This window comes from Pristis pectinata, chromosome 2, assembly GCF_009764475.1.
Source record: "Pristis pectinata isolate sPriPec2 chromosome 2, sPriPec2.1.pri, whole genome shotgun sequence".
In the NCBI taxonomy this organism is placed as follows: domain Eukaryota; kingdom Metazoa; phylum Chordata; class Chondrichthyes; order Rhinopristiformes; family Pristidae; genus Pristis; species Pristis pectinata.
This window is the reverse complement of record NC_067406.1, coordinates 97,828,431-97,855,774: the sequence shown is the minus strand read 5'-3', so window position 1 is coordinate 97,855,774 and position 27,344 is coordinate 97,828,431. Positions and strand designations below refer to the sequence as shown.

The following is a 27,344-nucleotide window of genomic DNA, read 5'->3' as shown; positions in this document are numbered from 1 at the left end:
GGCAAGCACTGCTGCTTCATCACTGACTGCAAAATGCAGGCTATTAGATGTTGTCATTATGCTCAATGTTTACAGATGAACTCTGTTTTGCACTTAGGCTCTCCCCTTTCAATGCCTCATCATATCAACCAAAGTTATCCACCTGGCAGACCAAATGTAGCGAAACCTCCAGTTGCTGCGGCACCTTTTGCACGATGGCCACCACCTTCAGCTGATCGACTTATTTCAGCTTCTGCAACACCAGCATCTGGTTCAGAGGCACAGGATGGTAAATATCGCTGCATTGTAACTTCTGTTTATCTCACTTCTCTTTGCTTCACTCCACAAACACATTACAGCTGATCAATTTATACTTTTCTTAAGTGTTACATACCAGCAACAATAGAAACACAACGAGTCATGTATAAATGTTAGAATCTATTTATTAATAACTACTTGTAATAATAAGAGAAGCAAAAAACATTAGATATTAAACATTGACGCCAAACTAAACTCGAAATGTGTGTGTGGCAAGTTTCCAAACTCCCAAGTCTAGGAACAGTTCTCAAAGTTCAGTCCAGCAAGTCATGAAACAGTACAATGAGCCAAGGCTTCTGAAAACCACAGTAGATTGTAGAGAAAATGGAGAGAGAATGTAAGAATTTACAAGATGCACAAGTTCCACGATGGAACCCATACGACACCTCAATCACCGAAGGTCTCCATTGCTTTGTTCCGAAGTATCTGCCACACTGAGGGCACTCGATACATGGCCGCCCACAGATATACCTGCTTTCCAGTACAGGTTGACGACAAAGTGGACTCCACAGATTGCTCTAAAAATCCATACGTGGATTGTATAGTGACAGTCACAACTACTGTTCTTCATCCATAGATACAGAGACCGGCAGTCAGTGCCACCAACTCTCTCTCTCTCTCTCTTCATCTCTCTGTGCAACTGCCGGTATGCTCCAGTTATAGACATTTTTTTCACTTGTAGTAGTCAAAAACACACACACACACACTACTGTCCAGGTGCCTTAAAGGGACACTCACCCAAGTAGCAACTTGGCTCGTAACATAAGACATAATTAAATTGACTAATATTCCAGGATTTGTGCATTCAAGATGGTCGATAGATTAAGAGTGACACAGAGAAGACTCCGACTATGTAGTTCAAGGAAGTGAGCAAATAATAATTTGGGTTCTAATTTAAACAAATTTTGGACTTCAATAAAAAGATATTTTCATTACTGTTTGATTTTTGTTTTACTTTGCTATTTTTCCATTCCCTCCAGTATTTCTTATTCAGTAACTTTGTTTTTAATGTAAGTGGAGCATTTTGTTTAAAAATCATAAGCAGCATGTTCATCAAATCAAGATCAATTTGGGAGGAATGACTATTCAACGAAATATATTGTCCATAACACGCATCTTTCCTCCCCATTGCGTTGCTGGATTTATAATGCCACATTCATAAAGAATGCACATTTGCTGTTTTTTTTCTCCAAGTGAAATTTCTTGCACTGGATCAGCCAGTAGTTTTTTTAAACACGTCAGGGAAAAGTAAGTGGGAGGAGTGACAGAATAATTTTCCAACACACCCGAGTGATGGTTTATTAATTTATGTCTTAGTTGAAACCAGGAAGCAGGTGTGAGCGATGAAGAGAGGTAGGTGTGTTCTGTGGGGAAAAAAGTAGATTGGGGGGCACTCTGGGATGTTGAGGAACCCACCTGAAGAGACTGTCTTGAGTCAGCACTGATGATCCTGTAATTCCATACCTCACCACTTGTATTGCGTTGGGGTCTGAATAGATATATTTGTTTGTAAACTCCAAAAAAAAAAGGGACAAGCAAGCTGTGTTGTAAATGTTTTGTGGAAGTGCACTGCTGAATAAGCTCTTGGGTTGTGTGTGGTTTGTATATTAAAATAGCATTAGGTTCCTTTGAATTAGGCTGCCTTCATAATCGCTGTACTGCACAACTAGAGCCTAAATCCAAAATTGAGCAGTTATTGCTTTGAAAAGCAAATAGCAAACAGCATTTTGTTTGCTGGTCACATTACCTAGTAATATCAATGATATATCTGTTGTATATTTAAATGGAAAAAAGATTTTTAACCATAAACTGCAAGATCTATTATATTTTTTACGTTGAGATTTGTAATTTATTTTGTCATTTATCTAATCACTAGGAAATATACTTATTGGACCTTAGGCAGTATGAAATAGGGAGATTGTATAAATTGAGAGCATTTTAGGGACTGATTGATAATTGTCAGCATTCTCTTTCAAAGTAAATCTTTTGCTCAGAAATTTAAGGGAATGAATCTTTATTTGTTTTGGGAATTATTCTAAAATGCACTGAAGCGGAGAAGTGAAGATGTGAATATCCTCTGGGAGCTCATTGCTAGGGAATAATAGTTAGCCATCTCTTGATAGTGCTGTGTGCAAATCCAAAGAGATTGCATCAGAATTGTGCTTTTGATTACAGACATCACTGCAATGAGGCAAGTCTTCTAAGACTTTTATATTTACATTTGTATTGTAGTTCATGACTAAACATCGAGTCAAGGATCAATAAGTGCAAAGAGAGTTATATTTTAAGACAGTAACATGGATTTTTGTCAGTTTAGTAGCAATATGAATTTGGTGATAGTTACTAATGGTTTCAGAAATAAGCAGTTAGTTTTATATTGATGCGCTGTCCACCTTTAAAAGAAATTTTTCTTTGGATTGAAATTTTAAGTCATGACTTGAAAATAGGTGCTTTGCAAGTTTGAAGTTTATTTAATTATTTCATTTTAATTTAATCCTCTGGGATAAAATATATATGAGATAAGAATAAGTTTTCTAGAGTGAAATGTGGAAATTCCCTTTTTCACATATCTGTTTGGCATTCTTTATATTTATGTTCATTTGTTGACCAAATACAACTGGAGATTGTGGTTGCAAATTGTTAAAACCCAAAGTGAATTTCTTTTTTTTCCCACCCCACCATTAATGGAAGAAACTGCATATCAATTAGTGTAGGCTAAACTGGTGCTGCCAAAGGAAGACCAAGTGCTTCAGGTAGTCAGGCAGGCAACCATCACATGCTTTTAATTGTACTGTTTATACACATTAAATTTGAAAGTTTTTTTTATTATAGTACCAATTTTTAAAATTCATTTTTTGGGATCTCAGTGTTGCAGGTAAGAGCAGTGTTAATTGCTCATCCCTAATTGGCTTTGATATAGCAGTGAGCCACTGCCTTGAACTGCAACAGTGGTCAAGGGTGTCCCATAGTGCTATTGAATAGAGAGTTCCAGAATTTAGACTTGGTGAAGATGAAGGATCATCGACCTATTTCCAAGTTAGAGTGGTGTGTGTGTGACTTAGAGGGGACCCTGCAGGTGGTGGTATTCTCAGAGTGTTGCAGACTTTGCTTTGTTGTTGGAAATGTTATTTGTTTCTTCTATGCAGGAGCTCCTTAAGTAGTTCAGAATGAGTAGCATACCACTGCTGGAGGACATTTTAGCTCGAATGCTGGAACTAATGTACTGTAATCACATTTTTGAATTTCTCCATGTGGATGCCCTGTCTTTGATTCATGCTTGATAGAAGCACTACTTCACTATTTGCAACCATTATTAAACTGTATCAGTAATTGCCTTACAAAAAGTAGTATTTAGGTTGGGTACACCTCTTAGTTGTAGCCTTCTGACACTTGAAACTGGTCTGGAGAGGGTGTTACTCAATGCCGTTGTATAGTCTTGGAGCAGATTTTGAGTATTAGCAACCCACTTTTTATTTACCTAATTCCATATCCGAAACAAAGATCCTTGCTGGCTATTGGCAACTGAGACATTATTCGCAAATGTATTAGAAACCTGGCAGAGTTAATAACATTTCACATCACTTGTTAGTAACTACTAAATGATGCCCTGCTGTCACATATTATAGAGTAAGAATGCTATATCCAAATATGCTACAAACTTTAGATCTTGGGGGAAAAAATAGCAGACTTTTCAATCTCTGGAGGAAAGTGAGCGCTGAAGCAATAAATATCACCATTGTAAAAGTGATGTTAAAATAAGTAGGTGGCACATTTCTGCAACTAGTAGAACTGCAATCTCACCACTCCAGTGACCTGGGTTCAATTCTGACCTCTAGTGCTGTCTGTGTAGAATTTGCATGTTCTCCACCAAGTGTTCTGATTTCCTTCCACATCCCAAAAATATGTTAGTGGGTTAATTAGCCACTGTAAATTGTGTGTTGGTGAGTGGTAGAATTTAGGGAGAGTTGATGGGAATGTGGCAAGGATAAAATGAGTCAGGGTAGCTTAACTGTAAAAATGGCTGCTTGATGGTTGGCATAGATGTAGGCATGATAGTGTAGCAGTTAGCGTAATGTTATTGCAGCACCAGCGACCCGGGTTTGATTCCGGCCGCTGTCTGTAAGGAGTTTGTACGTTCTGCCCGAGTCTGCGTGGGTTTCCTCCCACATTCCAAAGACATACGGGCTAGGAAGTTGTGGGCATGCTACGTTGGTGCCGGAAGTGTTACGACACTTGCAGGCTGCCCCCAGAACACACTACGCAAAAAGATGCATTTCACTGTGTGTTTCGATGTACATGTGACTAATAAAGATATCTTAACATTCTGTTTCTGTGAGAGAAAAGAGACTGCAGATGCTGGAATCTAGAGCAAAAACAAACACTGGAAGAACTCAGAGGTCAAGTGGCATTTTGTGGACTGTTTCTATGCCGTATTTCTATATGACTCTGACTCCAATTTGTTGGATTAAGTAGGCCATATGGCCCTTTATGCCTGTGCCCTCATAGTTGATCTAGAAGTTGGCCTCAACTTCGTTTTCTTGCCTGATCCCAGTAAACTCTTGATTTCCATGTCATTCAAAGACTAAGTCAGTCTTGAATATACTTAAGGTTGCATTTGAAGCTGTCTGAGCTAGAGAATTAAAAATAATCACAACACTCTGAGGTGGTGTTCTTCCTGATCTCACTCTTACATGGGTAACTCATTATCCTGAAACTCATTTTCCTGGTTGTCACATTACAGGAAGAATGTGGAGGCACTGGAGAGGATGCACAAGCAGTTCACCAAGATGTTGCTTGGATTAGAAAGAATAAGCTATAAGCAGAAGTTGGACAAGCCTAGATTGTTTTCTTTGGAGTGTCGTGTGCTAAGGGGAGACTGACTGAAATATAGTGGCAGTCAGGGAGCACTTTGGCCCTCATGACCATAATTCTATTAGTTTTAAGATAGTGATGGCAAAGAATAGGACAGGCCCACAGGTTAGGGTCCCAAACTGGAGCAGGGCTAATTTTGAGGGAATTAGGTAGGATCTAGCAGAGGTCGATTGGGAGGGCCTGTTTGAAGGGAAAGGAATGAATGGCAAGTGGGAGGCTTTTAAGAGTATGATATCAAGAGTCCAGGAGCAGCGTGTTCCTGTTGGGGCGAAGGGTAAGCTTGGCAATTTTAGCAAACCCTGGCTGACGAGAGATACTGAGGCACTGGTCAAGAGAAAGGAAGCAAGCATACATTGGGTTTAGGAGGTCAGGGAGAGTGAATCCCTTGATGACTATAAAAAGATTAAGGATACACAAGAGGGAAATCAGGAGGGCAAAGAGAGGATATGAGATGGATCTGGCAAGTAAGGTTAAGGAAAATCCTGAAAGGTTCTGTAGATATATTAAGATAAGATATCTTTTTATTAGTCACATGTACATTGAAACAGACAGTGAAATACATCTTTGTGTGTAGAGTGTTCTGGGGGCAGCCCGCAAATGTCGCCACGCTTCTGGCACCAACATAGCATGCCCACAACTTCCTAACCCATGTGTCTTTGGAATTTGGGAGGAAACTGGAGCACCCAGAGGAAATCCACACAGACACAGGGAGAGTGTATAAACTCCTTACAGACAGTGGCTGGAATTGAGGGTGGCCAGGGAGAGAGTAGCTCCCCTTAGATATCAGCAGGGCCACCTATTTTTCGAGCCACAGGAAATGGGTGGGATTTTTAATGAATATTTTTCTTCGGTGTTTACAGAGGAGAAAATCATGGTTGTTCAAGAGATAAGGGAAACGAGTGGAGATGATTTGGAGAACATTCATATTACCAGGGAGGAGGTATTTGCAGCCTTATAGTGCATTAAGGTGGATAAATCCCCAGGGCCTGATCAAGAGCATCCTTCGACTTTGTGGGAGGTTAGAGAAGAAATTGTGGAGGCCCTTGCGGAAATATTTGCTTCGTCATTAGCCACTGGTCAAGTTCCCGAAGACTGCATGGTGGCTAATGCCATTCCATTGTTTAAGAAGGGTAACAAGGACAAGCCAGGGAACCACAGGCCAGTCAGCCTGACATCAGTAGTAGGGAGGTTACTGGAAGGAATTCTGAGGGACAGGATCTACCAGCATTTGGATAGACAGAGAGTCTGATTAGGAGGAGTAAGGATGGCTTTGTGCATGGGAAGTCGTGTTTGACGAATCTTTTAGAGTTTTTTGAAGAGGTAACCAAAAAGGTAGATAAGGGTAGAGCAGTGGATGTTGTCTATTTGGACTTTAGCAAGGCATTTGACAAAGTCCTGCATGGTAGGTTGGTCTGGAAGGTTAAGTCCCATGGAATCCAGGGAGAGCTTGATAGGTGGATTCAAAATTGGTTCAGAGGGTGGTGGTTAAAGGTTGTTTCTCAGAACGGAGACCGGTGATTAGTGGTGTGCTGCAGGGGTCAGTGTTGGGACCCTTGTTATTCGTTATTTATATAAATGATTTGGATGTGAATGCACAAGACTGGATCAGCGTGTTTGCAGATGACACGAAATTAGCTGTTGTTGTTGATAGTGAAGAAAGTTATCATAGATTACAGGGGGATCTTGATTAGTTAGGGAAGTGGGCCGAAGAGTGGAAAATGGATTTCAACACTGATAAGTGTGGGGTATTGCATTTTAGAAAGCTTAGTCAGTGTAGGACTTATGTTATGAATGGTAGGGCACTAGGAAGTGTAATGGAACAGAGGGACCTAGGAGTACAAGTGCATAGTTCATTGAAAGTGGCGTCATAGGTAGGCGGTGGTGAGAAAGGCATTTAGCACGCTGGCCTTCAAAGAGTGCATTGAGTATAGGAGTTGGGGTATTATGTTGCAGTTATATAAGTCATTGGTAAGGGTGCACTTGGAGTACTGTGTACAGTTTTGATCATCCTGTTAAAGGAAAGATGTAGTTAAGCTGAAAAGAGTGCAGAAAAAATTTACGAGCATGTTGCCAGGACTAGAAAATGAGTTATAGGGAGAGGTTGGTGAGGTTAGGTCTTTATTCCTTGGAATGCAGAAGAATGAGGGGTGACCTTGTAGAAGTGTTTTAAATTATGAGAGGCATAGAAAAGGTGGACGGTAGCAGTCTTTTCCCTAGGGTAGGGGAGTCCATAACTAGGGGGTATAGGTTTAGGGTGAGAGGGGAAAGATTTAAAAGGAACCTGAGGGGCAACTTTTTCACACAGAGGGTGGTGAGTATATGGAATGAGGTGCCAGAGGAAGTGGTTGAGGCATGTACAATAGTATCATTTAAAAAGTATTTGGATAGGTACATGTAGGGGAGGGGCCTGGAGGGATACGGGCTGAACACAGGATATTAGGACTAGCTAGGTGCATAATGTGGTTGGCATGAACTCATTTGTCCTGTATCCGTGCCCTATTGCATAGACAGGGTGGATAATCAGTCTTTTTCCCAGGATGGAAGTGTCGAATACAATAGGGCATAGCTTTAAGGTGAGAGGGGGAAATTTAAAGGAGATTTATAAGGTAAGTATTTTTTAACACACAGAACGGTAGGTACCTGGAACGTACTGCCAGGGGAGGTGGTGGAAGCAGATATAATATCAACGCTTCAGAGGCATTTAGACAGGCACATGAACAGGCAGGGAATTGAGGGATATAGACCAGGTGCAGGCAAATGTGCAGTTTTAAGTTGGCATTTTGCTTGCCACAGATATCATGGCCAAAGGGCCTGTTCCCATGCTGCACTGTCCTATGTTCTATGTTTTATTTAACACCACAGAAACCATCCTCGCAGCATTCACCCTGTCACGATTTCCCCTGCTTCCCCCTCCCCACCGGAAACTTCATCAGTTTTATCGAGTCCATAGATATGTGTAGTATTTCAGTTACGATCCTGTATAGTTGTAGCAAAGGCCAGTAATTCATTTGGCTTTCTATTACAGGCACTCCCTAGCTTACAACAGGGAGGGAACTCTTACAACCGGGCAGGGAGACAACTTTTTGTAAGTCAGAAATGAAACAGAAAGAACAAGCAGGTGCGGGGAGAATGAGCAGGTGCAGGAAGAGTAGTCCCCAGCCAGCCTCCTTACTCAGTGAGTGAGTTAGTCTGCTCAGCACTCCCAGCTCTGCTCAGCTCAACCCAGCCCTTGATTGTTGGGCTTAGGGGGGTGGGGGGCAGCTGGGTGGTGGGGAGAGAAGGCACATGGAAGTGCTTGTTCCCACCCATCAGAAGTTGCCTGCACCCCCATGGTAGCCAGCAAATCCATCCCATAGTCTCCCAAACGTTTGTTCATATGTACGGGGTGCCCTAAAGTCCAGTGTTTGTAACTTGGAGAGGACCTGTACTTTCTGTACATTCAAGGCAAATAATTCATTTGGCTTTCTATTACTTTCTGTACCTACATGCTTTCTTAGTCTTTCTTATACAAGAACAACTTGGTCTGCATTGAATAATTTGCTTTTCTGTTCTTCCAACTAGAATCCATAACTTCTCGTTTGTCCACATTACACGTAAAATGCATCTTTTTTTCCCACCTGTGTCCCTTTACTGCCACTTTTGCATCCTGTTCACAACTTTCTTTCCCGCTTATCTTTGTTTTGCCAATAAACATGGATACAAGGCACAGCATGCCTTCATCTGTCGCTGATGGAAATTGTAAACAGCTGAACCCCCAGTATTGATTTCTGTGACATTCCAATTGTCACTACAGCTTGCCAGTTTGAAATTAGCCCATATACCCTATTCTGTTTTCCGTTCAATAACTTATCTTTTGTGTTTGTTAATATCCTCCTTACCATGTGCTCTTGTGAAGTAAGCTTATACGTGGCGCTTTACTGAATGCTTTTTGGAAACCCAAATTATATTAGGCAGCCCTTGTATTGAGGATGCTTTACTTCAACTCTAGTAGTATGGGATCTGAGGTGGCTGTAAGGATCTCCAGCTTTACAAAACTCTAGTTAGGCTACGCTTAGAGTACTGTGTTCAGTTCTGGTCGCCTCATTATAGGAAGGATGTGGAGGCGTTGGAGAGGATGCAGAGGAGATTTACCAGGATGCTGTCTGGATTAGAGAGTATTGAATATGAGGAGAGGCTTAAGGTGCTAGGGCTTTATTCACTGGAAAGGAGGAGGATGAGAGGAGATATGATAGAGGTATATAAAATATTGAGAGGAATAGATAGAATAGACAGTCAGCGCCTCCTTCCCAGGGCACCAATGCTCAAGACGAGAGGGTATGGCTTTAAGGTTATGGGTGGGAGGTTCAGGGGAGATGTCAGGGGGAGGTTTTTCACCCAGAGAGTGGTTGGTGCATGGAAAATGCACTGCCTGGGGTGGTGGTGGAGGCAGATACATTGGACAGGTTCAAGAGCTTGTTGGATAGACATATGGAGGAATGTGAGATGGAGGGATATGCGGGAGGAAGGGGTTAGGTAGTGTGAGGGTGGTTTGATGGACGGCACAACATGGTGGGCCGAAGGGACTGTTTTGTGCTGTATGGTTCTATGGTTCTTCCGCAGGTGGTACAGATGATGCTGGGGGTCAGGACTTTGGGTTTGTTTTGGAACGTGTGCGTGCCTTCTGTTTCTGCATGGTCTCTGTGTGTTTCTGTTGAAGAAACTGGAGATCCTCAGAGACTTCCTGGTGGCTCTAGCTCCATTTTGAGCAGTTGTTGACCAAGAATTCCTGTAGGAGAGGACTTAACCTTTTTCCTTTCAAGGAGTCTCTTTGTCCCTGAGGAAATCACTTGCTTGGTTGCAACGTGGATGTTGCTTGTTTTGGGAGTCTGGTGTCAGATCTACAAACAATGTGACCTACCTGATGGAGTGTGATCAGAGCCTCAATGCTGTGGATGTTGGCTATGGAGAAGATACTGATATGTGCTTCCTGCCAATGGATTTGGAGGATTTTCCAGGGGTGGCATTAATGGTACTTCCCCATTGTTTCAGGGGATCCACTTTAGGTTGTCCATGCCTTTGAAGCATATGGGAGAGTGCAATCATTGCTGGTCAGTATACATGGTATTGAGTTTGATGTCTTGGTTTTTGCATGTTCTTTTCAATTAGCCAAAGGCTGTGCCCTTTCACCTTGTATGCTGTGGTGAATTTTGTCATTGATATCTGCCTTTGCTGAAAGGTGGCTCCTTATATATGGAAAGTGCTTCATATTTTGTGGATTTTGATTTTCAGAAAGAACCGTCGAGTAGCAGGCACTGGCTGTTAGAGGATTTGTGTGTTCTGGGTGTTTAATGTAACCCATAGTCCCTCTAATGCTGTAGTAAAGTTGTTGGTGCTGACTTGGAGATCACTCTCCAAATATGCACAAGTGCAAATGCCTGTAAATCAACAACTGACGTTAGTGTGATCTTGATTCTCAAGTGGAGACACTGAAAGTTGAACAGTTCCAGCCAATGAACAGTGGAAAGGCCATATGGGTAGAACTTAGGGGGGGGAAATGGGGTGACCACTTTGGGATGATACTATAGGGCCCCCAATAGTCAGCAGGAATTAGAGGAGAATATTAATGTGGGGAAATCACATATAGGGAAGGGAATAATATGGTTGGAATAGTAGGTGATTTTAACTTTGCTAATATTGACTGGGGCTGCTTTGTTGGGGCAGAATTTGTTGAATGTCCAGGAAAGTCTCTGAAGAAATATGTAGATGGACTACTATAGAAGTCAACCTCCTCTTAGGAAATGAGGCTGTGCAAGTGCTGATATGTCAATGAGGAAACACTATGGGACCAGTAACATAATGCTGTTACTTTCAAGATAGTCATGGAAAAAGAAAGGACTGGTCTTCAAGTTAAAGTCCTAAATTGGGGGAAGGCTAATTTCAGTGGCATCAGACAGGAACTCAGACTGTTGAGAGGCTGTTTGTAGGTAAAGGGATGGCTGGCAAGTGGGATAAAAAGAGTTCAGGACCAGCATACTGTCTAAGTGAATGGCAAGGCTGGGAAGATTAGGGAACCTTGATTGACAAGGGAAATTGAGGATCTGACAAGGCATATATCGGGTATAGGCAACTGGTATCAAATTAGATCCTTGAGGAGTATATAGGAGTGCACTTGGGAAGGAAATTACAGGGACAAATGGGGTCATGATATATCTCTGGCAGACAAGATAAAGGAGAATCCTAAAAGATTCCATAAATATATGAATAATGAAAGGGTAGCTAGGGAGAGAGCAGGTCCCCCTGAAGGATCATTATGGAAATCTATGTGTGGAACCACAGGAAATGGGTGAGGTCTTGAGTACTTCTCAATCTGTATTTACCGTGGAGAAAGAAATAGAAGCTAGTCAGTTCAACTGAGGGAACAGTGATATTCTGGAGCCTATCAACATGACAAAGGAGAAGATGTTAGAACATAGAACGGTACAGCACAGGAACAGGCCCTTTGGCCCACGATGTTATGTGGAACAAATTAAACTAGTAATTAAACGCCTAACTAAACTAATCCCTTCTGCCTATACAATGTCTAAACTCCTCCATTCTCTGCACATTCTAACGTGCCCATTTAAGAGCCTTTTAAATGCCTCCATCATATTTGCCTCCACTACCATCCCTGGCAGTGCATTCCAGGTGCCCACCATTCTCTGTGTGTAAAAAAAAATCTCCTTCAAACTTACCTCCTTTTAACCTAAATGCATGCCTTCTAATATTAGACATTTTGACTCTGGGGAGAAAGATTCTGACTGTCTACTATATCTGTGCCTCTTATAATTGTATGAACTTCTATCAGATCTCTGCTCAGCCTCTGCCACTCCAGAGAAAACAATCCAAGTGTGCCCAACCTCTCCTTATAGCACATACCCTCTAATCCGGGCAGCATCCCATTGAACCTCTTCTGCACCCTTCCTGTAATGGGGCAACCAGAATTGAATGCATTACTCCAGATGCAGCCAAACCAGAGTTTTATAAAGCTGCAACATAATTTCTCAACTCTTGAACTCAGTGCCTTGACTAATAAAGGCAAGCATGCCATACGCCACCTTTACCGCCCTATCCACCTGTCTTGCCACTTTTAGGGAGCTATGGACTTGGACCCGAAGATCCTTCTGTACATTAACGCTGTTTAGGGTCCTGTGATTAACTGTGTACTATCCCTTTACATTTGATCTCCCAAAGTGCAACACTTCACATTTGGCCGGATTAAACTTCATCTGCCATTTCTCTGCCCGTATCTCCAACTGATCTATATGCCACTGAATCCTTTGCCAGTCTTCTACCCTGTCAACAACGGCAGCAACCTTCGTATCAACATATTCGTCCAAATCATTTATAGATATCACAAACAGCAGAGATCCCAGTATGTTTCCCTGTGGATCATCACTAGTCATGGACCTCCAAGCAGAATAAGTACCATCGACCACTACCCTCTGTCCCCTATGCATAAACCAGTTCTGGATCCAAACAGCTAAGTCGGCATGGATCCCATGCATCTTAATCTTTTGGGTGAGCTTACCATGAGGAACCTTATCAAGCACCTAACGAAAATCCACATAGACATCATCCACAGCGCTATCTTCAATCATCTTCCTCATCTCCTCAAAAACCTATCAAGTTGGTAAGACATGACTTGCCCCGCGCAAAGCCATGCTGACTGTCTCTAATTAGGCCATGGTTTTTCAAATGCTCATAAATCCTATCCCTAAGAATCCTCTCCAATAGCTTCCCTACCACTGACATGAGACTCACCAGTCCCTAGTTTCCAAGATTATCCCTATTTGAATAATGGAACAACATTAGTTACTTGCCAGTCCTCTGGGACCTCGCCTGAAGCTAGAGAGGACACAAAGATCATGGTCAAGTCCCCAGCAATCTCACCTCTTGCCTCTCTCAATGACCTTGGGTATATCCCATCAGGACCTGGGGACTTGTCTACCTTAATGTTCTTCAAGAGACCCAACACTACATCTTTCGTTATCTCAAAATGCCCTGGCATATTAGCAGGCTCTACACTGATCTCACTATCCTCCATGTCCTTCTTGGTAAATACGCAGAGTACTCATTTAGGACCTTGCCATGTCCTCGGCCTCCAAGCACATGTTCCTTCCTTTATCCTTGTGGTCCTACCCTCTACCTGGTTATCCTCTTCCTCTTGATGTACATATAGAATGCCTTGGGATACTCTTTAATCCTACTTGCCAAGGATTTTTGAAGAGGTAACCAAAAAGGTAGATGAGGGTAGGGTAGTGGATGTTGTCTATTTGGACTTTAGCAAGGCCTTCGACAAGATCGGAAGGTTAGGTTCCATGGAATCCAGGGGGGAGCTAGTTAAGTGGATTCAAAATTGGCTCGGAGGTAGGAAGCAGAGGGTGGTGGTTGAAGCTGGTTTCTCAGAATGGAAGCCGGTGACTAATGGTGTGTCATGAGGGTCAGTGTTGGGACCCTTGTTATTCGTTATTTTTGTAAATGACTTGGACATGAATGCACAAGGCTTGATCACTAAGTTTGCAGATGATGCAAAATTGCGAGGTGTTGTTAATAGTTAAGAAGTTTATTGTAGATTACAGGGGGATCTTGATCAGTTAGGGAAGTGGGCCAAGCAATGGCAAATGGATTTCAATACAGATAAGGGTGAGGCAATGCATTTGGGAATGTCAAACCAGTGTAGGACTTGTATGAAGAATGGGGCACTAGGGATTGTAATGGAACAGAGGAACCTAGGAGTACAAGTGCATAGTTGATTGAAAGCGGTGTCATGATTAGACAAGGTGGTGCAAAAAGTCTTTTAGCACATTGGCCTTAATCAGTCAGGGCAATGAGTATAGGAGTTGGGACATTATGTTGCAGTTGTATAAGATGTTGGTGAGGCCACACCAGGAGTACTGTGTACAGCTTTGGTCACCCTGTTATAGGAAAGACATGGTTAAACTGGAAAGAGTGCAGAAAAGACCTACGAGGATGTTGCCAGGACTAGAGGGCCTGAGTTATAGGGAGAGGTTGGCCAGGCTGGGTGTTTATTCCTTGGAAGGTAGGAGAATGAGGGGTGACCTTATTGAAATGTTTAAATTACGAGAGGCCTAGATAAGGTGGATGACAACAGTCTCTTCCCCAGGGTTGGGGAGTCCAAAACTAGGGGCCATAGGTTTAGGGTGTGAGAGAAAAGATTTAAAAGGGACCTGAGGGTCAACTTTTTCACGCAGAGCGTGGTAGGTATGTGGAACAAGCTGCCAGAGGAAGTGGTTGAGGCAGGTACAAATATAATTTGAGAAGCATGTGGATAGGGACGTGGAGGGATGGGGCTTAGAGGGATATGGGCCAAATGTAGCAAATTGGGACTAGTTGGATGGGGACTGTGATCGGCATGGACTTGTTAGGCCAAAGGGCCTGCATCCATGCTGTATTGCTGTATGACTCTGTGTGTGCCGCAGGGATTGGTGCCTGGTCCTTTGTTGTTTGGTAAATATTAATGATTTTGATGAGAATGGAGGTGAAAATGGTTAAACTGGAGAATGTGCATATGAGATTAGAGAGGCATAGATTGAACACAACACTAGAGTCTGTTTCCCATGATGGGGCTCTCTTTAAAAAAAATAGAGGGCATAGGTTTAAGGTGAAAGGGTGGAGGTTTAAAGGGGACCTGAGGGAGAAATTTTCACACAAGGTATGGTTGGTATCAAATGAGCTGCCAGAGGAGGAGGAGGTGGGGCAGGAACACAACATAGCCGTCAAGAAGCATCTTGATAGACACTTGAATGAGAAAGGCATAGAAGGATATTGAATTAATGAAGGCTAAGCTTTAAGACAGTTATGAATAAAGGTAAGTCTGTACCTTAGGGGAAAGTACTAAACTGGGAGAGAGCAAATTACATTATTCGGCAAGAACTAGGGGGAGTAAATTAGGAGCAGCTGTTATTGGGCAAGTCCACATCTGACATGTGGAGTTGTTTAAAGACCGGTTCCAGACTGCCATGTTCCAGTAAGGAAGAAAGATAAGGGGCCATGGAATGTCCTAGGATTAAAGAGAATTCCAAGGCATTTTATATATACATTAAAAAAAACAAGGGCGAGGGTAGGTCTACTCAAGGCTAAAGGAGGTAATTTATGCTTGGAATCAGAGGATGTGTGCGAGGTACAAAACAAATACTTTGGTATTCACCAAGGGGAAGGACATGGAGGATAATGAGATCAATGTTGGGTATACTAATATGCTAGGGCATTTTGAGATCAAGGAAGAGGTGGTGTTGGGTCTCTTGAATGGCATTAAGGTGAGTAAGTCCCCAGGGCTTGATGGAATCTATCCCAGGTTATTGAGGGAGGCAAGGGAAGAGATTGCCGGGGCTTTGACATAGATCTTTGTATCCTCTTGCCACAGGCGAGGTCCTGAAGGACTGGGGAATAGCCAATATAGTTCCTTTGTTTAAGAAGGGAAATAGGGATAATCCAGGGAATTAAGGAGGCCAGTGAACCTTGCATCAGTGGTAGGAAAACTATCATAGAGGATTCTTAGGGATCTGATCTACTTGCATTGGAAAAGCATGGGCTGATTAGGGACAGTGTAGCTTTGTGTGATGCAGGTCATGTCTTCCAAACTTGACTGAGTTTTTTTCAGGAGGTGACGAAGGTGATTGATGAGGGTAGGGCAGTGGATGTTGTTTACATGGGCTTTAGTAAGGCATTTGACAAGGTCTCTCGTGGTAGTTTGGACTCAGAATTGGCTTGCCCAGTTCTGGCTGGAGGTCCATGACCAGTGGTGTTCTGCAGTGATCGGTGCTGGGGCCTCTTTTGTTTGTGATATACATAAATGATTTGGATGAAAATGTAGATGGGTTGGTTTATATGTTTGTAGATGACACAAAAGTTGTTGGAGATGCAGACAGTGAAGAAAGTTGTCAAAGAATACAGCAAGATATAAATCTGTTATAGATATGGGCAGAGAAATGGCAGATTGAGTTTAATCTGTGCAAGTTTGAGGTGTTGCACCTTGGGAGGTTAAATGTAAGGGGAAAGTATACAGTTAATGGCAGGACCTTTAACAGCATTGATGAACACAGGGATCTTGGGATCCAAGTCCATAGCTCCCTGAAAGAGGCAACACAAGTAGATAGGTTGGTAAAGAAGGCATATGGCATGCTTGCCTTCACTGGTCATAGCACTGAGTATAAGAGTCAGAAAGTTATGTTGCAACCGTATAAAACTTTGATTAGGCTGCACTTGAAGTATTGCGTGCAATTCTGGTTGCCCTATTATAGGAAGGATGTGGAGGCTTTGGAGGGGGTGTAGAAGAGGTTTACCTGGATGCTGCCTAGATTAGTGAGTATAAGCTATAAGGAGAGGCTGGACAAACTTGTATTGTTTTCCCTGGATCGTCAGGCTGAGGGGAGATCTGATAGAAGTTTATAAAATTATGAGAGGTCCAGATAAGTCAAACAGAATTTTTGACTTGAATAGAAATGTCAAATACCAGAGGATGATTAGCTTTAAGGTGGGAGGCAAGTTCTTTTTTACACAGAGATTGGCAGATGCCTGGAACGTGCTACTAGGGATGGTGGTGGAAGCAGATATGCCAGTGGTGTTTAAGAGGCTTTTAGATATGCGGGGTATGGAGGGATATAGATCCTGTGCAGGCAGAACAGATAAGTTTAATTTGGCATCATATTCAGCACAGACATTGTGGGCTGAAGGGCCTGTTCCTGTGCTGTACTGTTCTGTGTCTATGTTAAAGTGGGCTATGTATGTTGGCATAGACACGGTGGACCATAGGGCAAGTTTTTATGCTGTATAGCTCTATGACTCCATGAAAGCTTGTTGAAAATGAGGTGAAATGTGGCAATGAGGATTAAGAAAATGGTGTATGAAGACCTAGACTTGTTTCACTGCTTTTTATACTGGGGTTGAGTCTATAATGGACCCATTAGTCAGTATCGGGATTGTAGCAGACATAAAATGTTAATGAATTTCTGAGGGCAGACAAATTTGAGAAAGATTCTTTAAGTGACCTTGCTTTGGGTGACAAGGTCACAGCTCATCAATACTTGGTGCTTCTCTTTATATTTTCTTGGACTTGTCACATGGTGAAGATCATATTTGTTGTATCTCTTTTCAATATTCTTAATGGCATAGATACAGCCCATTGGTCCATTGAATCTCTGCCAGTTCTCAGAGCAATTGCATAAATCCCATTCCGCACTTATTTCCCTGTAACCTGTTCTTTCTCAAATGCCCATCAGCTCCATCCTGATTCTCCTACCACCCACTTATATTAGCACTAACTTACAGTAAATATCAGTTAGCTGGATCTCTTATGTTCATTCTATCCATCAGCTGTTCATTAGCTAACAGGTTTTATATTGGATCTCAGCTTTCAGAAGCCTGTAGACCTGTTTAATTTTCCCTGGAGACGTGGTGGTGTGTCCGTCCAGGAATGCCTTGCATTTATATTGAATTAGTTTTTGCATCTCCTGGTCATTTCATCAAGCCAGTTTCTATGTTTTTTGGTAGGGAAGCCAGGAGTCACAAACAGGTATTAATTGTGGACACACTGTGACTTTAGTTGGTTGGAAGTTGACAGGTTTGAGATGTTGAGCGACTAGAACTTTCTTTCTGGGGTCTTTGATTCCTTCATTGATTCCTTTTAAAAATCTAAATACAATATGTCCACCAGTTGTGTTTTGCCCAACTCTGCTAGATGCATCCTCAAAGAAGTACAAGTTGCCAAACATTATTTCCCTTTGATAAAAACCATGCTAATTCTGTATTTCCATATTAAAATTTTCTAAGAGTCCTCTGGGCAAGTAATAATTGTATCTGATTTCAGCGTTTACTTGGCAACAAACATTTGGCTAACAAATTTTTCTTGTTTTGCCTTGTTCCTCTCTTCCCAGCTTTCTTGAATAACAATGCTACATTTGTGGTTTCTCAGTCCACCTAGTCCATTCCAAATGTAGGGAATTTTGTTGGATCGCAACCAACATATCCATTGTCTCAGCTCTTCATAACTTTTGGATCTTTCAATGAGTAGTCCCATTAGTTTACGTAGTTCCCATGTAATTAATTTAAGTTCCCCACTCCTCCTAGGTAGATAAATCCCCAGGGCCTGACAAGATATTTCCTCGGACCTTGAGAGAGACTAGTGTAGAAATTGCAGGGGCCCTGGCAGATATATTTAAAATGTCCTTAGCCACGGGTGCGGTGCCAGAGGACTGGAGGATAGCTCATGTTGTTCCATTGTTTAAGAAAGGCTCGAAGAGTAAACTGGGTAATTACAGGCCAGTGAGCATGACATCAGTAGTGGGTAAATTATTGGAAGGTGTTGTGCGAGATAGGACATACAAGTATTTGGACAGCCAAGGGTCGACTAAGGATAGTCAGCATGGCTTTGTGTGTGGTAGATCGTGTATAATGAATCTTGTGGAGTTTTTTGAGGAGGTCGCTAAGAAAGTAGATGAAGGTAAGGCTGTGGATGTTGTCTACATGGACTTTAGTAAGGCCTTTGATAAGGTCCCACATGGGAGATTAGTTCAGAAGGTTCAGTCAATGGGTATCCATGGAAAGGTTGTAAACTGGATTCGAAATTGGCTGAGTGGGAGAAGACAGAGAGTGGTTGTGGATGGTTGTTTCTCAGATTGGAGGCCTGTGACTAGTGGTGTGTCTCAGGGATCTGTGTTGGGGCTATTGTTGTTTGTTGTATATATCAATGATCTAGACGATAATGTGGTAAATGGGATTAGTAAGTTTGCGGATGACACTAAGATTGGAGGTGTAGTGGACTGTGAGGAAGGCTTTCAAAGCTTGCAGAGGGATCTGGACCAAATAGAAATATGGTCCAGAAAATGGCAGATGGAGTTTAATGCAGACACGTGTGAGGTGTTGCATTTTGGAAGGACAAATCAAGGGAGGACATACACAGCAAATGGTAGGGCACTGAGGAGTGCAGAAGAATAAAGGGATCTGGGAGTTCAGATACATAATTCCTTGAAAGTAGAGTCACAGGTAGACAGGGTTGTAAAAAAGGCTTTTGGCATCGTGGCATTTATAAATCAAAGTATTGAGTATAGGAGTTGGAATGTTTTGGTGAGGTTGTATAAGTCATTGGTGAAACCAAATTTAGAATATTGTGTGCAGTTCTGGTCGCCGAACTACAGGAAGGATGTCAGTAAGATTGAAAGAGTGCAGAGGAGATTTACAAGAATGTTGCTGGGTCTTCAGGAGTTGAGTTATAAGGAAAGATTGAGCATGTTAGGACTTTATTCCTTGGAGCGGAGAAGAATGAGGGGAGATATGATAGAGGTTTATAAAATGATGAGGGGCATAGACAGGGTTAATGCAAGTAGGCTCTTTCCACCTAGATTAGGAGAGATAAGTACAAGAGGACATGGCTTTAGGGTGAAAGGGGAAAGGTTTAGGGGGAACATTAGAGGGAATTTCTTCAGTCAAAGAGTGGTGGGAGTGTGGAATGGGCTGCCATCTGATGTGGTAAATGAGGGCTCGCTCTTAACTTTTAAGAGTAAATTGGATAGATACATGGACGAGAGAGGTCTGGAGGGGTATGGGCTGGGGGCAGGTAAATGGGACTAGCCGAATAATGTTTCGGCACAGACTAGAAGGGCCGAATGGCCTGTTTTCTGTGCTGTAGTAGTTTTTTTCTCTGAGGGTCATAGATAGGGTGAATGTGCACAGTCTGTTTTCCAGGGTTGGGGAATAAAGAACTAGAGGGCACAGGTTTAAGGTGAGAGAGGAGAGATTTAATAGGAACCTGAGGGGTAACTTTTTCATTCAGAGAGTGGTCAGTATATGCAATGAACTGCCAGAGGAAGTGGTTAAAGCAGGTACATTAACAACATTTAAAAGATGCTTGGGCAGATACATGGATTGGAAAGATTTAGAGGCTATGGGCCAAATGTGGGCAAATGGGACTAACTTAGATAGGAATCTTGGTCAGCATGGACCAGTTGAGCCGAAGGGCCTGTTTCCGTGCTGTATGACTCTATGACTTCCTTTTACCCCCATTTTTGTCCTTTTTGGTCTTCTGTTGTGAAGACAGATGCACAATAATTTTTAATGTCTCTGTCAGTTTTTTATTCCTCATGTCTCATTCCCATGTCTCAGATTCAAAGGGCTCAGTATTTACTATTTTATTACTATTTCTACACTTGTCGTATATTCTTTGCTTCTTTACTCTCATTCTGCTTTCTTCCTCTTAATTAGTGCTTTAGTCATTACGTGCTACTTTCTAAAATTCTCTCAGTCCTCAGGCCTATCATCATTCTATCCAAAATTTCATTCAATCTGTTATGATCCTCAACTATGATCCCATTTCTTGTAGAATATTTCTTAATAGCATGCATCTTTTTTTTGTGTCATAGCACAGAAATGGGGCATTTAGCCCATCGTGTCCATGTTGACTTTTTTGCCTGTCTGCACTAATCCCATTTGCTTGCATTCGGACTGGATTCTTCTATGCCTTGCCTAGTTAAGTGTCTGTGGAAATGCCTCTTAAATGTAGTAAGTGTGTCTGATGCCATCACCACCTCTGGCAGCATGTTCCAGATATCAACCATGGTCTGTGTATTTAAAAAAAAATCCCTCAGAGAATTGAATTTTTTTTTGCTGTATATGCTGCTTATTCATCATCGTACCTTTTAATCCTTTCCTTTGTAATTGCATATGAGTTATGTTTAAGAGCCTAATATTGGATTTAGGTTTGTCATTCACAAACTGCATATGAAATTCTATTCTATGTTTTGATATCTCTTCTCCAAAGTATCCTTTTATTCTGCATTCCCTAATTAATCCAATTTAATTACACATGAACAGATCTAAAATAACCTGGGTTGTGTTGACAATGCATCGTTCTTGGGGGAAAAACATTCCGTGAATTTGATTCCCCAAAAATATGAAAATTAAAGCTGCTCACAATTATTATATTGCAGTTGTTACAATCTCTTTTTATTTAATTGATAATCTACCCAATAGTATAGCCACTGTAGGGGGACATATAGGTTACTTGCACCAATGATTTCTTTCTTTTGTTATTTCTTACCTACACCCAAGTTGGTTGTGCTTTAATTTTCTGAGCACTTTTTAATTGTCTTCCTTTTCCATTCTGTTTATCCTTTCAAAAACATTTCTCAGCCTTCTTCATTTTGCACCTGTAATCTCTGTCACAGCTATTAGATCTTACCCATTTATCTTTGTGTGTACCATCAATTCAGAAGGGATATTGTCTTTTTCTGTGTGCTGTACACATTCTGATAATGAGCCTTTAGTTCTGACTTGTTACCATTCTTTTATTGTTATATGCTTTGTCCTTCCCTATCACACTTTGCTTGTTACCCATCGGTGCTTCACTCGGAGGAACAACATATCCTAATCTATATCTGTGCTTGGCTGTAGATTTTGAAAACTTCCTGTGATTTTCTACAGATTTGGTGCGTCCATAGAAGCAGATGGATCTTAGACATTAGGTTGAAGATTTGTTTTTGTTATGCAAATTGGTTATGATTGATGGGAAAGTAATGTATGAACCCAAACCGACACACTTCAATGTGATTCATAACGAGCACATAGCTGTGGACTGTTTTTGTTAAATTTTTATTAGTTATGTGAGCTGGCCGTTTCATGAACTAATTGGTTTGCATCCTACTAACTTGTTGATCTATCTTAAGCTTATTGAATGATTTGCGCTGTGATTCTTAATTCTTTGTTCTGCTTAATTTTCTTTGTTTTGTGCTTTCCACTTTACAGGCATGCACTGTGGATATGTTTCTAATACTCAAGTTAATTCAGCACCAAGTCCCTTGTCATCAACTTCAGATGATGAGGATGATGATGATGAAGCAGGTGTGCTTTATGTTTTAACAGATGTCATAAATGTTGCATATGCTGAATTCATTTACTGTAAATTGTTTAATATTTACAGAATTTTCTTGGCTGCTAAGGCTACAAGTTGTTTAGTTGAGTGATTAAAGAGCTTTCTATTGAATACATAAAATGATCAGGTACAGTTTATGAAGGTGCATTATTAAAGTAGTTTGTTGCGCTGGTACAATATCAATGATTAAGCTAAGATTCCATAAAGCTGAATACTGAGTATGCAGCATGAAGTGATATATTTCTCTGGAAGCTGGTGTTTTTTCTAAGATCCATGTGATATGACTGAGTTTAGTATGAATGGAAAGTAATTTATATAAAAGTGTTCTTGTGAATGAGAGGGTTGTATATGTAAAGTACTTCGAAAAGGACAAATTTTAGGTACAGGCTGAAATTTAGAGGGAATATGCAAAGTGTGAATGTGAGCTTACAATGGCATTTAATAATAGGGGAACTGAAAAGTCTTCTTTGGATTTCTAAATAGTAAATGAGCAGTAAGAGGTGGGGTGGGAATGATTAGAGACTAAGAAACTAATTGAAGCAAAGCACTTGAAGGCATGGCTGGAATACACGTTAAGAACTTTATATTGGTCTTAAAATCTCAGTCGGACAAAGTGATGGGTGCAATTTGCTAAGAAAGATCTTAGACTGGATGGAATTCATCTCTGGATGCTGCAGGGGTGGAGCTAGCAGAATGGCTCATACAATCTTCCAAACCTCGTTAGATTCATGCCAGTGAACCAGAAGTGTATAAAAAAACAATAAGCTGAGAGATAAATTAATAGGCATCTACAAAAATTTGAGTTGATAAAGCAGATATTTTACCAGGTGACTTGGGGCCAGGGCTATTCAAAATATACATCAATGATTTGGATGAGGGAAACTAAATATAACATTTCCAAGTTTGCGGATAACGTATTTATTTATTGGTCACATGTACATCGAAACACATGGTGAAATGCGTCTTTTTGCGTTACTGAGAATGTGCTGGGGGCAGCCCGCAAGTGTCGCCACACTTCCGGCGCCAACATAGCAAGCCCACAACTCCTAACCTGTATGTCTTTGGAATGTGGGAAGAACCCGGAGCACCCAGAGGAAACCCACGCAGACATGAGGAGAATGTACACACTCCTTACAGACAGCAGGGGGAATTGAACCTGGGTCGCTGGCGCTGTAATAGCATTACGCTAACCACTGCACTACCGTGATGCATAGTTAGGGTGGGGGTGAGATGGGAGCTGTGAGGAGGATGCAAACAGGCTCAGATATAGTTTAGACGAGCAGGGTGAGTGGGCAGATGCAGGTCAATATGGATAAATGTGAAGTAATCCACTTTGTTTCTAAAAACAAAGAGATATAATTTTTCAAATAGTGACAGATTTGGAAAATGGAGGACTTGGTATCCTTATCTAAAGGACAATCCTTGCCTAAAGGTACCAAGCCTTTAGGAAGGAAAATTATCTGTTGGCCTTCATTGCCAGAGGATTTGAGTACAGGATGTCTTACTGGGATTGTACAGGACCTTTGCGAGATTCCATCTGGATTTTTGTGTGCAGTTTTGATTTCCTTATCTGAGAAAGGATATTCTTGCCATGTAGGGAGTGCAGCGAATGTTTACAAGACTGGAATGAGGAGAAATGGGTTTGATTGTATGGGATTCCTGCCACTCCTCCCCGCCCCCTCCCCCCACAAGAGTTTAGAAGAACAAGGGAGGGCCTCACTTAAACCTTTAAAATTATAGCAAGACTAGTCAGTGTGGATGCAGGGAGGATGTTCATGATAACTAGAGAGACCAGAACACAATATTGCAGTCTTAGGCTATGGGGTATGCCATTAGACATGAGATCAGGAGAAATCCCTTCACCCATTTATCAGAGGATGCAAAAGCTGTGGAAAATCTGCTACAGAAGGCAGTCCAGGCCAAGACATTAAATGTATTCAAGACTGAGGTAGAGATGTACTTCATGCTAAAGGGAAACAGAGAGAAGGCAGGAACAGGGTATCGAAGTGACCATCCATTATTGTGTTGAATGGTAAAGTAGGCCCAAAGGGCCAAATAGCCTATTCCTATTCCAACTTACTGTGTTTTATCTTTAAAGGGGGTGGGAATGTCGTGGATATCAATATTAGTAGCAGTTTGATAAAGTTCCAGGTAAGAGGCTAGTCAGCAAAATTGAGGCCCATGGAATGTACAGGGCATTGAATATAGCAATAAGAAGCTTAGACTGGAGGAAGGAGAATACTGCTGTTCCTTTGGAGGTTAAGGCCATTGTTCTTTTTAATGATAATGGCTTGGACTTGACTTTCAATATTTGTTGATGATTTCAGAAAAAGTGAAAATAACGTATGAGTGTAAACTTGCATGGAATTTAAAAACTTCAGGCATATAAAAAGAAAAAGATTAGACAAAATCACAGTCAGAAATGAGAGAATTTATAATGGGAATCAGTTGGCAGAGCAATTAAATCTTGTCTTTATGGAAGATGACACAAATAACCTTGTAAGAAATATGAGGGAATCTAGAGTCTAATAGAAAGGAGGAATTGTAGAAAATCAGAAATTACTGGAAGCAGCACCTATAGAAAGTGAAACATAATTTCCCAGTTCTGATGATGAGACCCTGTTTCCCTTTCCATAAATGTGCTTGGCCTGCCGATTAGTTCTGGCATTCTCTGTTTTTATATCAGATTTCCAGCACCTGTAATTTTTTTTTGACTTTCATTACAGGAGATTAATACAGTAAAAATATAGGTGGTGGGGAGAAATTAATGGGGCAGAGAGCTAATGCATCTTCAGGGCATGACGATCTACATCGAAGGGGTAATAGGGAAATAATGGATGCATTGGTTGTCATCTTCCAAATTCTGTAGGTTATGGAATGGTTTTTGCAGGTTGGAGGTTGGCAAATGTAATTCTACTTCAGAAAAGTAAGGAGGGAGAGAGAAATCAAAGAACTATAGGCTGGTTAGCCTAACATCAGTAGTAGGGAAATGGCTAGAATCTATAATAAAGGTTGAGAAAGCTAGACACTCAGAAGAAGTCAACAGGATTTGGCAAAATCAGTGAGGTTTATGAAAGGGAAATTGTGTGGATTTTTATTTGAAGGTGGCACTGTAGCATAGCGGTTAGCATAATGCTATTACAGCGTCAGCAATCAGGGTTCGATTCCCGTCACTGTCTGTGAGGAGTTTGTACATTCTTCCCATGGCTGTGTGGGTTTCCTCCAGGTGCTCTGGTTTCCTTCTACATTCCAAAGACGTCCGGGTAGGTAGGTTAACGTGGGTGTAATTGAGCAGCATGGGCTCGTTGGGCCGGAAGGGCCTGTTCCTGTGCTGTATAAATAAAGTTTAAATAAAGTAAGTGGTAGATTATATAAGGGGCAACCAATGGATTTTTTGTATTTTCAGAAGGTCTTTAATTAAGTCCCATTTAAGAGGTTAGTGTGCAGAATTGAAGTACATGGATTAGTGGCGATCTACCAGCATGGTTCGGAAATTGACAGGAATAAAAAGTGAGCAAGAATGAAAATGCGACTTTTTCAGATTGGCAGGCAGTGACTAAGTGGGATACCATAAGGATAAGTATGTTACCTCAGCTATTCACAATGACTTCAATATGGTAACAGAATGTAATATTTCTGATGACATGTAACTGAGATTGTGACTTGAAGAGGATGCAAAGAGGCTTCAAGGCAATTTAGAGTTTGAGTGTGTGGGCAAATACATGACAGTGTGGCAGATGCAGTATGATGAAGTTATCCATTTTGGTAGGAAAAATAAAGGCAAAGTATTTAAATGTTGATAGGGAAATGATATACAAGGGAATTTGGGTGTCTGTACACTAGTCATTGAAAGCAAATGTGCAGCTGCAGTAAGCAGGTAAGAAGGTAAAGGGTAAGTTAGCCTTCATGGCAAGAGATTTTGAGTGCAGGAGCAAGGATGTCCTACTACATTTTACAGAGCCTTGGTGGGAATATGCTAGGGGTATTACGTGCATCTGTGGTCTCCTTACTTGCCAGAGAGGAAGTGTAACAAAAGTTTACCGACTGCTGGGATGACAGGACTGTCGTAGGAGGATGGATTGAGTTGACAAGATCTGTATTTACTTAAGTTCAGAAGAATGAGAGGAGATCTCATTGAAATGTACACAATTCTGAGGGGCAGAACGCAGGACAGAAGTTTTCCCTATTGTAGGACCTCTCGATCCAGGAGTCACGGTCTCATGATGTGGGATAAAACATATAGGGCTAAGTTGAGGAGAAATTTCTTCACCTGAAGGGGGATATTTTTTGACACAAAGCTGTGGAGGCCAAGTTGCTGAATTTTTTTTGAAGAAAGGTACATATCTAGACATGATTGTACTGAATGGCAGAACAGGTTTGAAGGGTCAAATACCATACTCCTGCTCCTAGTTTCTCTATTTATAATTACAAATAAGTAACATGTTATGAGACTGCAGTATTTATGTTGCACTTCCTTGACATGTAAGGTATTGTAAGGATCTAATAACAAGGAAAATGTACTGTAAAGTTCGTCCATTTTTTGAGCTACACAAGCATTTGAAAACCTGCAAATGAAATTATAATTGTTCTGACGAGCAGATGTTACTTTGTGAAACCAAACATGTTAGGGAAAGTTTCACATACTTTATAAAACCATTTTAGTTCCAGACATGCTTAGATCTTTTGCTGTGGGTAAGTGACATGTTTTGATTTTTTTTATATAGGTGTGGACTCTTCCTCCTCCTCTTCATCATCCACTAACACATCACTTCCCAACAACTACGATAGTTTGGAAGGTGGAAGCAATCAAGGTGACTTTTTGATTTGATTTGATTTGCAGACAATATCAATTGCAAAAAATTCTGCAGCTTTTCAAACCTAAATCGGATCATTTCTTCAAAACTATTTGTTGCCTTTCAAGTAATTTAAAAAGAAATTTAATTCAAAAATTATCAGTAATAGCTGGTTGTATTCTCACAGATAAGAAATGATTAATGCAGAGTGCAGCTTCTACCTCAAGAGTAATCCTTTAATACTCAGCGTAACACACATCTATTTATCCAAATGAGCAGTTTGGATTGAGGTGGAAAACTTTTAAACAATTTTCAATGCACAAAACATAGACAAAAATACCAATATGTAAAGAAACTCTGAACCATTAAGCTGGACCTTAGTCTCTAGAGATCATAGGGCAGAAACCTTCCTCAGTTGTTTATGCAATGAATAATATAAACACTCAACAGTGCGCTGCATTCACTGTGCATGTCCTGCCCTG

General features: G+C 41.2%; 1 protein-coding gene across 10 annotated transcripts in view; it reads left to right on the top strand.

The window, feature by feature from the left end:
• The window catches only part of LOC127586505 (protein transport protein Sec24B-like), a 153,437-nt gene that overhangs the window by 50,725 nt on the left and 75,368 nt on the right, over window positions 1-27,344 (top strand). For 9 of the 10 annotated variants that reach the window (XM_052044565.1, XM_052044575.1, XM_052044558.1 and 6 more), the window contains 3 exons: window positions 98-268; window positions 21,943-22,038; window positions 26,794-26,880. In XM_052044565.1, the coding sequence (XP_051900525.1) occupies window positions 98-268; window positions 21,943-22,038; window positions 26,794-26,880 (354 nt within the window). The remainder of the gene's footprint in view (window positions 1-97; window positions 269-21,942; window positions 22,039-26,793; window positions 26,881-27,344) is intronic. The other variant, XM_052044580.1, reaches the window with a different exon arrangement.